The sequence below is a fragment of the Chrysemys picta genome, chromosome 1, assembly GCF_011386835.1.
Source record: "Chrysemys picta bellii isolate R12L10 chromosome 1, ASM1138683v2, whole genome shotgun sequence".
Lineage (NCBI taxonomy): Eukaryota > Metazoa > Chordata > Testudines > Emydidae > Chrysemys > Chrysemys picta.
Genome location: NC_088791.1, coordinates 61581757 through 61598846, shown reverse-complemented (window position 1 = coordinate 61598846; position 17090 = coordinate 61581757). Strand labels below are relative to the sequence as shown.

The window sequence follows — 17090 nt, the reverse complement described above, 5'->3', positions numbered from 1 at the left end:
TTTGCCCCTATGTTCTACATTGTCATCCTTATTGAAAACTGATGTAAAGTATTCATTTAGTTTTTGGGACATAACCTAGATCATCATTAATGTTGTGGTAGATTTTGCTTATTTTGGCTTATCAATTGGTTGTGGTCAACGATGAAGAACAGTCAAACCAAACCAAATTAGTACCAAATCCAAATTAAGTCTTTTACTTGCTTCTTTGTAGACAATTAAATGGGGATAATATTTCCTCTTTGGCTCCCTATGGGAAAAATCCAGTCCCAATACATAATGCTACGCAGAGTATCCACAAAATCCAACTCCGTAAAGCAAGATTTCTCACAGATGTGATATGAACTAGACACATCATGCATAATAGATCCCTCCAAATTTGCCTGGTAAGAAGCAATGCCTACATGAAAGACTATGTATTCTGAGGGAACACTCACTCTCAGATTAAATCACAAAAATTCTAAACAAGAGTCACATTAGAATTCTGTTCTAAATCAGTGGGGAAACCTTCCCTCCAAGCACGCACTTCCCAATCACTTTGATTAAACATATGAACAGAACTTTTAGGGGAAGGCTTTATCTAGAGTCTCTTGGCTACTGATCCAGTTAAGCAATAGTAGTTAACTGAACTGATACTCAAAAGAAATAAATAAGATCTCCCTTTTCTCTCCCTCTTTGCAATTGTAGGGTTGTCTGGGAGTTTTTAAAAACATCCTCCCCAAACATGTGAAATTCAAAATCTGCTACCTGTTGTCTTCTATTTAGTAGTCTTACCACAAGTCACTAGGGTGTTCTTAGAGCTCTGAGAAGAACAAGGTTCTCAATCTTGCCTTCAGGGTTACTGTTCTGAACAGAGATCTGTCAGTGTGGCCATTAACTGAAGGCCTGGAGCAACTCTGAAGCATAGAAGTAAGGGTAGCAGTACCGCAATCCCCCTACAATAACTTTGCGCCCCCCCAGGACACCTTTTTTTGGAGAAGACCCCTACAATTACAATACCATGACATTTCAGATTTAAATACCTGAAATCATGAAATTTACGATTTTTAAAATCCTATGCATGTGAAATTGACCAAAACGGACTGTGAATTTGGTAGGGCCCTATTTATAACTTCCTCTGCTTTAAACAATTCCATTGGAGAAATGGACTAAGTAATCTTTATGCCAATCTTTCTTTAGTGTGGTCTTACTACTGATTTGTAAGACTGGCATATGAAAAAAAACATTAAAAAAAAAAGGGTTTTGCACTGCATGACACTGCACTATTGGCGTGATAACAGGCTAAAATTGTTGCAGCCTTCATTGAGAGACGGAAGATTGAAGTAGCAGAGTATTTCAAGAATAACTTCACTTATCTGCATTTCTGTTTACTTCACATTCAGCAGGACTCTTGGGAACTCATAAAAATAAATTATTTATGAAATTCAATTTCTGCTCATTGAGTTTCAAGTCAGAAGGAACTCTCTCCAAAAGTGTTCTATGCATCCTGACCTTTTACTGGTACATCAATTGTTATTTGTTAGATTTGTATTTTGTGAACTCAATAGCCCATGTTTTCTTATTGATATATTTCTTATTGAAATTAGAGTGCTGTTTACTACAGCCCTGTTTTCTGGGATCCTTGTAGTATTTGATACATTTCAATTAAACAGGTCTATCATTAACTCTTTCAGTGCTGTGGCATTATCAATAAACAAAGACAGAATTTAAAAAATCAATTTAATCACTAATAAATACTGCATTTAAAACTTGCTACTGTTCTCTTGGGTCTCCATCTTCTTGGTGAATGTTTAAAGAGATTGTGACTGTAGCAGAAACTAACCTGTTTGAAAACTGTAGTTACCAATTCACACTATATTCAATACCTCCACAGGGCTGCATATGCTTTGACAAGTAGCTCATTTACATCCATAAGCAACCATGAGATTTTAAAAGATTATTAGGCCTGAGGGTTTAAGGATTCAGTTTGCAAAGAAGAGGGAAAGAAAGTCCAAAATATAATCAACAACTATTTAGCTTTCATTTTTTGTATAGTCTATAGTAGAGTGCTTTTAGATCTACAGATAAAAAGGGCTATACGTATAAAGTAATATTTATATTGCATATTATATTATTCTCATTTTTTATTCTTAGTCTTTTTGCCTAAGATTGTGTATATGCCTAAAGTTACTGTATAGGAATGCTTTTATAAATATAAAAGATACAAACAAAATAAGTTTAAAGAGGAAACCAATTTAACTACTTATTTTCTTTTAATCTTTTATTTTTATAAAAACATTCCTATCCAATAACTTTAGGCATTACACAATAGCAAGAGACAGACTAAACCTTTCATACTGACTACCTCCTAATCAACACACTCATTCCCTACTTCCTAAAACAAAGCTAAATAGCTTTGTATCTTTCCAGAAAAATCAATCTCTCTCTACCGCTCAGTGTTGTTATAGTCTGAGACACACAAGGTGAAAGAGGTAATATCTTTTAATGGAGCAACTTTGCTGGTGGAAGGGCAGAGCTTTCAAGCTACACAGTGCTCTTCTTCAGATCTGTCCTCATCAGATTATGATTCTTCTTTTACAAGAGTATTTTTATTTTTTTTTTAAAGGGGGAGGAAAGTAGAAAGATATTATATCTAAAAAGTTTCAAGAGAAAAACAAAAAAAGTAGGTGCAAAATCTATCCCTGTATTTTAAGTTTTCATTAGACGTGATTAGCAAAATAAATTTTCATATAGACTATTCTAGAATAATTTCATGGACAGATACTAGCACTTAAATAGTTAAAATGGTAGATACTGTTAAAGTAGGTAACAGGTGTAAGACTGTAGACACGTCTACCCTACAAACTTAAATTGACCAGGTTAGGTCGACTTACAGCCACTGGTGTAATTAGTCTCTGAACCGGACAAGAATGACAGCCAACAGCCAATGTAAGCTGGTGTAAGTAACCCCCAGTGTCTACATGGACACTGTGTTGCCTTAACTACACTGAAATAAACCCTTCTCGTGGAAATGGAATTATGATGTCAATGTATTAGGGCACTTACATCGGCAAAAGCAAGGCTGTAGTGTAGACACTGACATAATTAGGTCGACGTAAGTTGCCTACATGGACCTAACACTATAGTGTAGACCAAGTCAATGTCTTAGCAGGGTTACAGTTTTACTACTATTTGGGCTTATTTCTACCACAAATCACAAAAAATACTAGTCTTGATAAATTTTTATTACTTCTCACAGCTATAAGTAGATCAGCTCCTATTCCTTTGGCAGCTAATATATTCCCAAAGGTTCCTGACACATTAACCTATTCACTCAGAAAGAACAGGATAATTATATATACGGGAATAAAAGGTTAAAATAATCCAATAGATGTCAGTTCATTATCTCACTCTCAAACCTTTATTCCCATGTTCAATCTTGTTCAGAAGAACAAAAATTCCTAAATTATTCCAGCTAAATTGAAAGGCATCAATATCCTCAAGAGAAATTCAGAAGCTTTAATTGCCTGAGTAGACTCTAAAGCTAACCTTTCCCAGTGAAACAGTTCAACTCATGCCAACACCGTAACAAGAGGCCAAAATAAATGCCTTTGAGGCAACATAAAAGTGTCTTCAATAAGAGGGCACCTAGTGCACTGTACCACCAGAAGGGAGATCGGGGTTATATTTCCTGTTAACTGATCTCTGGCCCAGTAGAGGGTGGAAGCACCATGAAAGCAACATGCTCACCTCCTGGGAGTGGAGGGGTGTGGCTCACAATGCTCAATCATTTTTCACATCTGATTATAATGAGGCATTGACAGGCTACGCAGAGTTCCATCTAGTTCTCCTCAGGAAGGATGGCTGCGAAGTAGGACTGAGGGAAAATCCTTGCGCTTCTTGCACAGGAACAAAGGAGTCCTCCACCCATCCCCCAAGAAAAGAAATAAACAAGTACTCAATAAGATCAAAGATACAGCTATCTTCTGATTAACACATACAATAGTATCTTGTAAGTCAGCGGAAGCAAACATATATCTTGTTTTACAAATTGATTCATAAAACAACTAAGTTACCTGAAATACAAATTTGAATATCTGATTCTAGACCTACCAGATCAAAAATAGTCACTCCCAGATGCTCACATTAGATGTCTCATGAAATATGATAGGAAATGTCTGAAAAGGAAGGCTACTCTAATTCAATAGCCACTTTCCAGTCATCCAGACGAAACAAACATTTAGATTATACTGATTGGAAGCGCTGGAGGTAAGTGTAATAAGGTGTTTGGGGTTTTTTTGGCATGTATGGCAAAATTTCAGCTAGCTCCTAGTTTACTTAATTCTATCTAAGATTATTTTATGTTGATGTCATTGTTCTCTCCCCTCCACTCCAGAATTTCAGGTGCAAGTGAGGTAAAAGTAATCCAAGTGGAGTGCTAACCGTGCAAGGAAATATCTAGGAAGGTACATATTTGGTGGGAGTAGAGAAAGAAGAATCACCTAGTCTGGGCATTTCTAAGTTTGTATAGGAACCGCACGCGCACACAGGCACAAGCCCCCCACACAGCAGGTCTTCCCCTTCATTTTAAAAAGTTTCATAACTAGCTACCAAGTTTATTTTATTTATGAGAAGAGTAGCATAATGGAGTCTGAGCAGAGAACTGAAGGTCAAATCACAAATCTGGAAATAACTCTCTGTGGCTTTGGGCAAGTCATTTAAACTCTGTCTCAGTTTTCTCATCTATAAGATTCAGGTAACACAGCACCTGTTTAGCTCACAGTACTGTTGTCAGGATTATATGCAATGTATTTCAGAAATGCAGACTTCTTTCTCCCCAGTAGGGCTGCTAGCCAAGAGGCCATTTGCAGATGTCTGGGAACTTGGCGGGGTTAGGGGGGAGGCAGCCAAGCAAATGGCTGGCGCCTCCTTGTAGCGGATGTTCAGTGCAGGTACTCCATAAGGAGGGCAGCCAGTGACCAGATAAATGGCCTGGTAAAGGACTTAAAAGGTGGTCCTGGATAAAGGAACAGAATAGGGGAGAAGGTTCGGGGACTCCAATGATCAGTACGGCAGGGAGCCAACCCCCTCTGTTCTCATAGCCCTCCTTAACCCTCTTACGAGGCTGGTGGATGGTAAGGTCCAAGCCATGGGTCAGCTGGGGGACCTGGATGGAAACAAAAGGGGGCTGGTGAAAGCCCCGGAAAACTGAGTTGAATAAGCATGGATTAAACAAAGGGGGTCTGGTGAAAGCCCCGGAGAATTGATTTAAATAAGCATGGATTTGCCTGCACTGTACACTTTATCTGCCGGGTAGTCCCAGACATCTATATAATAAAGTTGTGGCCTGATTAAACCCATAACAAGTCTCCTGTCCTTCTTGCAGTATACCCACACAATTAGAATTTGTATGTTTCCTTCTGCACCTCGTGCTTTTCACGAAGTACCAAGCAACAGAGGAGAGTGCAGAATCCTATTCAAGGGATCACTTGGGTTACTTAGGATCCTACTCAGGTTTTCTTTTGCAACTGGCTCCATGTGTAAAGCACAACATTAGGGGAAACAGTAGATATAAAAACTAAATTTCCCCACATAACAATCTGTGCTATTTTCTCAAATTTTATAGTTTTCTGCCAGTAACCAAGTGTCTCAATGCAAAATACAAAAATACTAATCTCCAAGTAATAAGCCAGGCTCACTTTATTCTGAAGCACCTACCTGAATTGCTGAGTTCATGAAACACGTATTTCCCAAGTTACTTAGGCCACAGAGGCCAGGCTGCTCATTGTGTCTTCCTGGCTCTGAATAATCATAGTTCTTATATGCAGTGTATGATGGGAGGCAATAGTTTGAATTTTTCACACTGTAAGAAAACAAAACATTTTTCACAATGTAGCCACGACCTATAATGCTTTAATACACCCAGTATTTTTGGAAATTATCAAATAAGTTATCTAAAATTAAAAGTAACTATTGTTAACTAGTTATCTAGATATCTTCTTAGAAGCATTTAACTTTGCAACTTATCAATCTTAAATCTCAGTCAAAAAGAAAAGGAAGATCTCTTTCCCTGCAAGCAACCAAACATTTTCATGCACTGAAACAACCAAAACAGACTACTATTGTATCTCTCTACCCTTGATTTACAGGAGCAGCTTCACAGCTCACTCCATTCTTCATTGCTCCATCAAATTTAAAACACTCAGACTTTAGGCACCACCAGCAGCAATAAATCATCTCATGTATATCCTTTCTGCATTCTGCTACTGTAAGAGAGTGAGGACAGTAGAAACTGGAATGAAGAGTTGTGCTTTGGTTACAGGTGAGAGCTGAGATTTCCAAGGCCACCGTGACATCACTGGCTTGATGCATTAGAAATTCTATTTATAGTTTCACTGCTAGGACAGCACAATCCAGCATTCAAATGCGGGAAAAAGCCTGGAGTAATAAGGAAAACACAAAATGCCTTCTAGCAAGTACATTCCAACTTCATAAAGCTCTATCATGTACCTATCTAGTGAGACTATATTAAAAATAAATGTTAGCTAAGTTAAGGGTAATTTATTACCATATGACAGAATACAAATACTAAATATACCCCCCCCCCAATAAAATAAGCATATTCTAAAAAACTAGAAGGGTAAAAGAGCCCAGTAAAACAGCAAGTTTTATCTTACATATAGAAATTTTTTAAAAAAATATCACATAAAAGATTAAAATTCCTTAAACTGTTTTTAGTTACTAATCATATGAAATATTTATGATAGCAGCTTTGGATACGATTCAAGAGCATTTCTACAAACCTCAAATATTTCACATTAGAATAAACCTGAACAAGATTTTGAAGGTCATTTGCTAAGAAAAAACATGACAAGGAAAGAACATGCAGTGCAACAAATTAATCCTCAATCTTAAAAACACAAGTGGGTGATGGTGGTTTATGATGTACCATGGACCCTTTTCAATTTAAAAAAATATCCCTTAAAACTTGTATTCAGTATACGCAATTTAAATGATTACAAGATGAACTCCCACTTTCAGTCCTCCTCTGTACATGTATCTATTTTAATTCAGCAGTTTTGCTGAGTTAATCTGAAAGTATTTCACTACTGATGAAGAAAACCAATTTTAAAACAGTCTGCTCTCTTGAACATTACAAAGAGAAAAAAATTAGAGAACCTCTCCTTCCTCAAAGACACACATGCAAGAATCAAGTATACCTCATATTTCTAAAAAAAGCTCTTCAGTCCCCTAGAGATAGACACTAAGGGAAAGCACCTTGCATCAATCTGAGGCATAATGCATACACAGGGGTCATAATATTAACAGTATAAGTAGCATTAAAATAGCCAGAAATCTTCTAGATGTAAATATCAGTCTTTGCACAGACTAAAACATATGCAATATTTTCTTTGGATTACATTATTTTGTAACTAATTTTTTATATTAAGATACAATTAATCAGATGACAAATTGATACTGATTTTTTGTTTTAACATGAGAGTCACACAGAGGTGATAACATAGCCTTTTGTATTTTGTGGTACACACTACTGAAAATGATATGGTAAATATAATATTCCTGTGGCAGTGTAAAATAAAATGAAAGTATTCCAAAAGATGAAATACACACAAATTCCGGTAAGCTGTCAATGCTGAGCTGTTGTGATGCATCTGTCCTAATTTATTTCTCCAAAGGGGAATCTATTTCTGGTCTCAATTCTGGCCCACAAAAGAGAGATGTTCTAGTGGTTTGGAGACCTCTTTCCTCCTCCTCCCCCTCCCCCCCCCGGTCAATTCTGCTCAGTGATCCCCATTTCCCCATGACGGGAGTGCTCCTGCAATTGGTGCAATGCCTGTGCTGCCTGTTTTAATAAACAGTTTGGCAACAAGTGTGGTGAAGTCTTTTACAACCATTATTGCAGCCAATAAGCTGCAGAAGACACTGGGAACCTGGTGAGAGTAAATCCCTTTACTTCTTGAGCTGAATGCTGTGTACACTTGGTAACCATGAAGTTTCTTGTGATGTGTACTTTGCCATATGAAATTTCAACAGAATATAAGAATATAACTTCCATATTGAACTGGGTTTCCAGGAGAGGTTAGCAGAGACTCTGTGGGCTCACTAGCAGAGGGTTAACAATGGAGTGCCATCAAAAGGCACTAACCTGAATGATCTTCTACTCAAATGGAAGTACCATAGAATAATGCAAGGGCTGCAGCCCAGGGGAACCAGTTTTCCCAGTCTGGACTTCAGATGGGCTGTAACTAAGCAACAAAGCACCTGAGGATGGACATGAAGTTGCTGAGAGAATAACCTCAGAGAGGAATCTGGATCTTCATAAAAGGACAAAGTTCTGCACTTAGAAGGCGCTCTCTCACTCACCGGAACAGAAAGGCAAGACTGGGCTGTAGAGATGGAGGAGAGGAGTGTTCTGGGGCCCTGAAAGGACTGACCAACATTCATAGAGAGCGCTCAAAAAGGTAAGGACACTGCAGACAGGGTTTTGTTATTTTTATTATTTTTTTCATAGATCTCTATTTCTTGTGCTGTGTCTATGAGTAAAGTGTGACTGATTTACAAATTCCTTTGTGTCCCCCTTATTTTAACTGTCACAGTTTCCAGTGGATGAAAGAGTAATCTAGAGCACCCACAGCTTTAATGGAACACTGAAGAACATGCAATTGCTACTGGGGAGGATCAGCACTAGTTTTGGGGCCTAGGCAGTTACATTGAAGAGTCCCATAGCTAAGTAAGTGTGTGTGTGCGCGCGTGTGCACGCTTGAGAGTGTATCTAGAAGCTCTGAGCTTGAAACAGTGACTGGACTCCGGGAACCATTGTCCTATTACAGCAACATGGTAAGCATCTACAAAAAGGGAGCTCGGCCAGGATTGTAAGGACATCTCTCCTTTTTCAGGTTTTAGTATCAAAATAGTAAAAGGCTGGAGTATACTCTAATTAAGCCTAGAGCAGGATTAACAGCAAAATCAGCTCCACATTTCCATTTAGCCTTGCAACAATCATCTTCCCAATCACATTCTTATGTATCTCAAATTTAACCTGAACAAGTTTCTATGGGTAAAACACTTCAGTTTCTACACCCATTGTCTCTTTGATACGTCTGCTGGGATTCTGAACAAAAGTGCCAGCACCCTGTAGACACCTGACAAGTAAGGAAGTAGGAAGTGATCGTCGTCGACGATCCCTCAAAGTCAAGGATGATCTCTTTTAAAGATTTTATTTTTCATGGGTCCTTTGGTGACTGAAGAGTCCGATTGTTGAGCCACAGGCTCATTGGCAGACATTGCAGGTGGTGCTGGAAGACAGGGTTGGGCCAAAATTACTCCTTGACTGTTGTCTTTCCTTTCTTTCCTGGTGTTTTTCTGCGACCAGGGCAAGGCGATTTTCCTCAAAAGCGGATGTTCCCTTTCTGACAAGTCTTTGCCAGTTATCCCTATCCTGAGCTGCTGTCTTCCAGTGTGCGGTGTCGATGCCACTTCTCTTTATGTTTATCTTGAGGGTATCTTTAAAGCGTTTCTTTTGGCCTCCTCGTTTCCTTTCTCCTTTGGCGAGCTGGGCATACAGCAGTTGTTTTGGTAAGCATATATCAAGCATGCACACACAGTGCCCGCTCCACCTCAGCTGGTGCTGGATAATCAGGGCCTCAACACTGAAAATGTTGGCCTCTATGAGAACACTGACATTAGTGCGACGATCCTCCCACTTTATGTTGAGGCTCTTCCATAGAAAGTGCTGGTGCTGACAGTCCAGGTTTTTCAGGAGGTCACCCAAGTCTCACAGCCTTGGAGAGTTGGGATTACCACCGCTTTGTAAACTAACAGTTTACTATGTGTTCCGATGTTGTGATTGTTGAACACCCGTTGAGACGGTCTTCCAAATTAAAGCTGGAACGGCAAATTCTGTGCTGAATCTCAACATCTATGTCTGCCCTCTGTGAGCGACGGCTGACAAGATAGGCAAAGTATTCTACATTTTCCAGTTCTTCTTTGTTGATACAGATCTTCCTTGCTGGGTCTGATGACTGGCCGGGGACTGTCTGGTGGAGAAATTTTGTTTTGCTGATGTTCAGAGTTAGCCTTAAGCTTCAGAGAAGCAATTAAAGTCTGTTTGAAGATCCTCCTTTGAGTGTGCAACTACAGCACAATCATTTTACCGCAATCTCACCTTACCGCCCTGGGTGACCCTATCAGGAGTACAGGACTCCAGACAGCATTGCTCTTAGGATCTTAAGTATACGCAAGCTTCTCCACCACATCAAGGTGGCAGCCCAAGGAGAAGAGGAAGTGATAGGAGACAATTTTAAAGAAATAAATTTTAAAGAAAGATAAAAAGTCTGTCTTTTCACTGAGCATCTATTGTTACAATATCCAAACACAGCAATCCTTTTTCACACAATGATCTCCGACTTCTAACACCAAGGCACAACAGTAGGTAGACAGACTATCAACGTTAATTCAAGGACTATAAATCAGTCTCACCTGACCATTATGTCTTCATATTGCAGTGGTCTCAAACCTGTGTGTGATGTTGTCCACTCTAATACAATCCACAGGGATTGGGGGGATGGTGGGGGTAGAGGAGGGAAGGACTGCCTCCCTTCACTTTAAATTTCCTTTAATTTATTAGTTTCTCTCAAATACAGCAGTACACTTTTAAAAATGTATTTAACATGATAAACTCTAAAGGACGTCTTAAGACGCTTTCTTACAGCGCTCAATGTTCTTTTTAGTCTCTTAATTGTTGAGCAGTGTGTGTGTGTGTGTGTGTGTGTGTGTGTGTGTGTATACACATACACACACACAAAATATATATATATATATAGTCACCCAAGCATCTTTAACAGAGTTTCACTTCTTGATATCACATTTATACAGCACCCGCACTAAGAAGTACTGACCAATAATAAAAGAATTACAACCAGAGCACTGTCAAAACAAAACTAATTCCCTAACTTAAAAAGTAAAAAAACAAGGTCATTTTCCAAATGATATTTGGGAGATTTCAATTAAATAAAAAAATTCTTAAGATATGTTGCTTACTTTCTGTTGTTGATGTTGTTATAATTATTTGATAGAGATGGAGAGATCTTTGGTAAAGTTGAAAAATTGGATGCACCTGGGGACCTTTAAAAATATGAAAATGTTAAATTAGATAAAAATGCTGAGATATTAAAATTAATCATGAAAAAGAAAAAGCTAACAGATGAACAATGTATGTAAATAAGTATGAAAAAATAAAGTTCTTATGAGCAGAGCACTAATTATTCAGGATAATGGTTTCCAGATTCAAAATGCATCTTCTTAAAATTTCATAACACTTCATGTCAAACTTTCATATCGCACCGGATATCACAAAAATTACTAAAATAAGCCAAAAATGGCCTATAGAAAAAGAATGCCAAAAAGTTAATCAGCCTATACGAAGGCAACAAAATAAAGCAGATGCATTTTTCTTCTAAAAATTGGAACATAAAACCTTGTATAGGCTTTATTAATTTCTAAATTTTAAAATGGCTTTTGAGATGAGATATGAAAGTGTCATTTGTAACTAAAATAAGAATACATGTTTTAAAAAGGTAAGTATTCCCAAATTAGTGTAAATGCAGCCATTTAAAAGCAACATTATACCACTTGTTAAGAGGTTCTCTTTTAACTGACTGATGGACATTAATAGAAATTGTTGGAGACACAAAACATTAGAAAATATTTCATGTTTACTCAACGCCAAGTCAAATCAGAGCATTATATTTTTTGCACTTTATCTAAGCTATACATCCTTTTAAAAACTATAAAGTTGGGAGTTGTTGAATGTTTTCAATAAAGGAGATCCCATGAGTTGTAACAATTACATGTAATTAATATACAGCATATTCTTGCTGTTTTTCCTTGATTAAGCATATGGGCCCAACACAAAAAACACTGAAAACTATGGAAAAACCCTAACTGACTTAATTGGGCTTTGCCTCAAGCCTGGCTCCCAGGTGACCTAAGACTGTTTAGTACTATGGCATGCAAAAGTTAGGCAGAAGTAGTAACAAATATTACATGTTCAGATGTTCTGTGCTTTCAAAAACAAAATGGCTCACAGCAGATATAGATTATGTTTTGAGAACTCTCCATGTGAGATCTGACACTTTCTTAAAAATATTTAACAAACAACTAGATCCTAATGCTTCCAAGCAATAAAAGCATAAGATATGGCCATTGGGAAAAGAAAATTACTTTGATTGTGAAAATCCCTTTGGCCTTCTGATATTATATACTCTTCCCAAGTTATAATTTAAATCACACTCTCTTCTTTGGACCATAAGAACAGCCATGCTGGGTCAGACCAATGGTCCATCCAGCCCAGTATCGTCTGACAAAAGCCAGTGACAGATGCTTCAGAACAAATAAACGGAACAGGTCAATTCTGAGTTGTCCAGTACCAGATTCCTGTAGTCAGACGTTAAGGGACACCTGGAGCCTGGGGTTATGTGCCTGACCGTATTGGCTTATAGCCATTGATAGATAAGTTCATGGAGGATAGGTCCAATTATTTTTTGAACCCACTTAGACTTTTGGCCTTCACAACATCACACAATACACAGTCAACCTGTGGAACTTGTTGCCACGGGAAGTTCTTCCTTATGTTTGTTTTAAAACTGCTATTAATTCCATTGGGCAACCCCTGGTCATGTGTTATGTGAAGGGATAAATAACACTTCCTTATTCACTTTCTCCATACCATTCATGATTTGACAGACCTCTCTCATATCTCCCCTTAGTCATCTTTTTTCTAATCTGAACAGTCTCAGTCTTTTTAATCTCTCCTCATATGGAAACTGTACCTTATCCCTAATCATTTTCATTGCCCTTCTCTGTACCTTTTCCAATTCTAATATACCTTTTTTGAGATAAGGTGACCAGAACTGCATGTAGTATTCAAGGTGGGGGCATACCATGCATTTATACAGCAGCATTATGATATTTTTGGTTTTATTATCTATCCCTTTCCTAAGATTCTGTTAGCTTTTTTGACTGCTGCAGCACATTGAGCAGATATTTTCAGAGAACTATCCATGATAACACCAAGATCTGTTTCTGAGTGATAATAGCTAATTTAGACCCTATCATTTTGTATATACAGTTGGGATTGTTTTCCAATGTGCATTATTTTGCACTTAACATTGAATTTCATCTGTCATTTTGTTACCAGTCTCCCAGTGTAGTGAGATCCCTTTGTAATTATTAACAGCTGCTTTGGATTTAACTATCTTGAGTATTTTTGTATTCTCTGCACATTTTGCCACTTCACCCCTTTTCCAGATAATTTATGAATATGTTAAACAGCACAGGTTTCAGTACAGATCTTTGGGTGACCCCACTATTTACCTCTCTTCATTGCATCACAAACAATAAATACACAAACAGACTACATGTACAGGAAAGTTATAAAATTTTATGAAGTCAACTTCTCATTGACTATTTAAGATCAAGTTAAATCAAAAGTGAAACTGTTTACACTCCAGTTTCTTGAGATCAAGTATTTTAAAGGGAACTTAAAGACAAAGTGAGCTGGAACAATTGATTGTTTATTTTCAATTAAATTTTCAAACAAAAATTTGTAATGTGTATGGCATTTGACCACATAAATACTATTTTGTTTTTAATAAAGAGAAGTAATCTGTTACAGCTAATATCTACCAAATAGTCAAAGTAATCCCACGCAGTTTTACTATTAACGGGCTTTCCCCCCCAAAGATAAATAGAATAAGTAAATTTTGATTCTAAATAAGGTAGCAATCAGAAAGTTTTTATATTTAGATGGAAAATGTTGTCCATATTCTAAATATCTATATAAAAACAAGCATTTGCTATGAAATAATGTGACAGCTGTGATAGACCCAGACCAGTTGGGAACAGCAGAGTAGCAGAAGGGAGATATACTGGCCACTGGATAAGTAGTTTTCTCTTCCCTGAGTGACCAGAACAGGGGCTCCTCCAGGTTAATAGACCACCTGACTCCAATTAACCTGCTAAGAGTCAGGTGAGGCAGTTAAGCACCTGACTCTAATTAAGGCCCTTCTGATGCTATAAAAGGGCTCACTCCAGTCAAGCCAGGGAGCAGAGGTGTGTGTGAGGAACTGGAAGCAAGAGGTGTCCAAGAAGCTGAGACTGAGTAGGCATACAGCTGGAGGACTGAAAAGTACAAGCGTTATCAGACATCAGGAGGGTGGTCCGGTGGTGAGGACAAAGAAGGTGTTGGGAGGAGGTCATGGGGAAGTAGCCCAAAGAGTTGTAGGTGTCATGCAACTGTACCAGGAGGCACTCTAAACAGCTGCAGTCCCCAGGGCCCTGGGCTGGAACCCGGAGTAGAGGGCGGGCCCGGGTTCCCCCCATACTTCCCAACTCCTGATCAAACACAGGAGAAATTGACCTGGACTATAGCTTCTACCAGAGGGGAAGGTCTCTGGACTGTTTCCTCACCCACCGGGTGAATCTGTGAAGCGAGCAAATCCGTCAATAAGTACAGGACCCACCAAGGTAGAGGAGGAACTTTGTCACACGGCTTAATATGACAACTTAGTAAGTCAGTCTTACTGCTCTGTGGCAGGCAGCTAGCTGAAACATTCTTAGAGCTGTTTACATTCTTGCTGACACTGATAAGCTTGAGAACTAAGAAAAACAGAAGGCCGTCATGGCACTTACAGCATTCAATACATAGCAAACTACTTTTTCACAAACACTGTAAAACTAAGTAGAGAATGATTTCATTTTCACTTTTCAAAAAGAATATCAAACTAACAATAGAAAGTACAAAAAGATCAATCATAAGACAGCAGACAAGAGTGTTCACAGGTCATTATTTTTAATTTTCACTTTTTTAAATGGAAGGTCCTGTAGAAATGGCAACACAGGTCTACTAACAAATATAGTAAGCATGTCAAACATTTGCTGTGACAAAATATGTTAAGGATGACAGTGGTAAAAAAATTCCATGTCCCCATTTTAACTATAATAATATAGATTCCAAGACTAAAGACATTTTCTACATAGTGCAGTAATTTGAAAATATGGCACACAAGAAATTTTGACTGCATTGTTTTAAAGCATATGTTTGTAAATGTTTGACTAAAGAATATGCACTCAGATCCTGTAGCGATAAGTAGAGGGTTGAGAAAAAGAAAAGAAGGAAGTTGCTTTGGTTTTAAATCAGGGCATCTTTTAATGTGCTATAGTAGCATCCACATTTTCTGTAAAACAGTATTATAGCAACTCCCTTAAAGGATACCTGACAATAGTCAAGGTAGTTTACTATTTAAGTCAATGCAGCAATTCTTCGATACAAGACCAGAAAACCAATTATTAAACTTTATTCATACTCAACTGAATTCTGACACTTTAGCTGTTACAGAATGAAATATTTACTATGGGTATATTCAAGAATATACTGAGCAATGTGAAATGGGTGGCATTATAATCTTTATTTTACCAAATAAGAGTGCTATTCATTTCAACAATAAAAGGAAGTCATATTGTCCTTACCTATATCTTCATGTCTGTGATATCTGTTTATTATTTCAGCTAGAAAGTAGCTCCGAATATATATATATATATATGGGCTTATTTTGTTAGGAGATGAAGTGATACTTTAATAATTGGCGCCTTAGGTAGTTCTGTATTCTTAAGATGCCAATAATGATTAAAATAAATTGGATACTGGATAGTGTTACTTTCATTTTAAATAATGTGTTCCATTTAATTTTATCCTTTGACTTTGTCTGATCAAATAATATGCATTCAAAGTCATATGAACGTTTGGTCAGTCAACTGGCTAAACAGCTATTTCTAATTTGAATTCCCAACTCATTGAATTTGTTGCAAGCCACTGCTCTCCTTAAAAGTATTGAATATGATTTTAGAGCTTACAGATTCTATGTCAGACATAATTTTAAAAAAAGATTATTCCAAGTAGCTATTTAGAATTTACTGACTTTTTGGGTTTAGGCTGGCAATTGGTCTCCTCACTACCTTCAGTGGGCATTTAAAATTTATCAGGTATATTTTGATGAAGAGGCACAGTATCTCTGATTCAAAGTAGTTTGGTCAGGAACCAGGATGTAGACTAAAGGCTTCAATTATTTCTTGTAATACTGGCCAACTTTTATAAAGTTGTATAAAAAGCATAAGATCATTAGCGTAAAATGAAACTTTGTTTTCTATTCCTAATCAGGAGCGGCGCCAGGGGTTTTGGCGCCCTAGGCGGGGGTCCTTCCGCGCTCCCAGTCATCGTTGGCAATTCTGCGGCGGGGGGTCCTCCCGGTCTTCAGAGCACTTCGGCGGCAGGTCCCGGAGTGAGTGAAGGACCCACCGCAGAATTGCTACCAAAGACCCGGAGCGCGGAAGGACCCCCCGCCGCTGAATTGCTGCCAAAGACGGCAAAATGCCACCCTCCCAAATCCTGGTGCCCTAGGCGACCGCCTCGGTCACCTAAATGGAAGCGCCGGCCCTGTTCCTAATACACTTATTTTCTGAATTTCTTCAGTGACTCTGATTTTTTTGTGCTAATGGTTTGATAATTAAACCAAATTAGGAAGGGTTATAAGGGACACCCTTTTCTTATTCCTCTGTATAATAGTATCAGCTCAATCTTTGAGACATTTCCCCAAATACGTGCTTAAGGATTTTTGTAGATTACTTTCAGAAGTGGATTAAAGTGTTCCCCAAAGTGTTCTAAATAAAAATGGGCATCCTACTAAATCAAAAGTCTCTTCTGCATCCATAGCTAAAAATGCAGGTGTTTTTATTAGAGCTCTGAGAATCCTGTAGCATATGTAGGAGTTTTTAGGTTAAGGAGCTTCTTCCTTTTAGAAAGCCAATTTGGCTTTGGTGCACTAATTTAGGCATTATTTTCTCTAATCTGGATGCTAGTAGTTTAGTTAAAATCTTACTATCTATATTTATTAAAGAGATGAGTCTATAAAATGCTGGATCTAAGAAGTCCTTATTTGGTTTAGGTATCAAAACTGTCATATATACTCAATCATAAGCCAGTTCATTTATAAGCCAACCCCCCCAAGATGGATAAGTAAAAATGGAAAATTTTTATG

General features: G+C 37.9%; 1 protein-coding gene across 19 annotated transcripts in view; it reads right to left on the bottom strand.

Moving 5' to 3' along the window:
* The window catches only part of USP15 (ubiquitin specific peptidase 15), a 137527-nt gene that overhangs the window by 44034 nt on the left and 76403 nt on the right, over positions 1 to 17090 (bottom strand). For 11 of the 19 annotated variants that reach the window (XR_006175661.2, XR_002889280.3, XR_006175557.2 and 8 more), the window contains exons 7-8: positions 11038 to 11121; positions 5695 to 5839 (exon numbers count right to left, since the gene is read on the bottom strand). Coding sequence is in view for 4 of the 19 variants with exons in the window: in XM_005303165.5 (XP_005303222.2) it covers positions 5695 to 5839; positions 11038 to 11121 (229 nt within the window). In the remaining 15 variants the exon portion in view is untranslated. Of the gene's footprint in view, positions 1 to 3726; positions 5308 to 5694; positions 5840 to 11037; positions 11122 to 17090 lie in introns of those variants that run through there. The other 8 variants (XR_509173.2, XR_002889278.3, XR_010592745.1 and 5 more) reach the window with 5 other exon arrangements.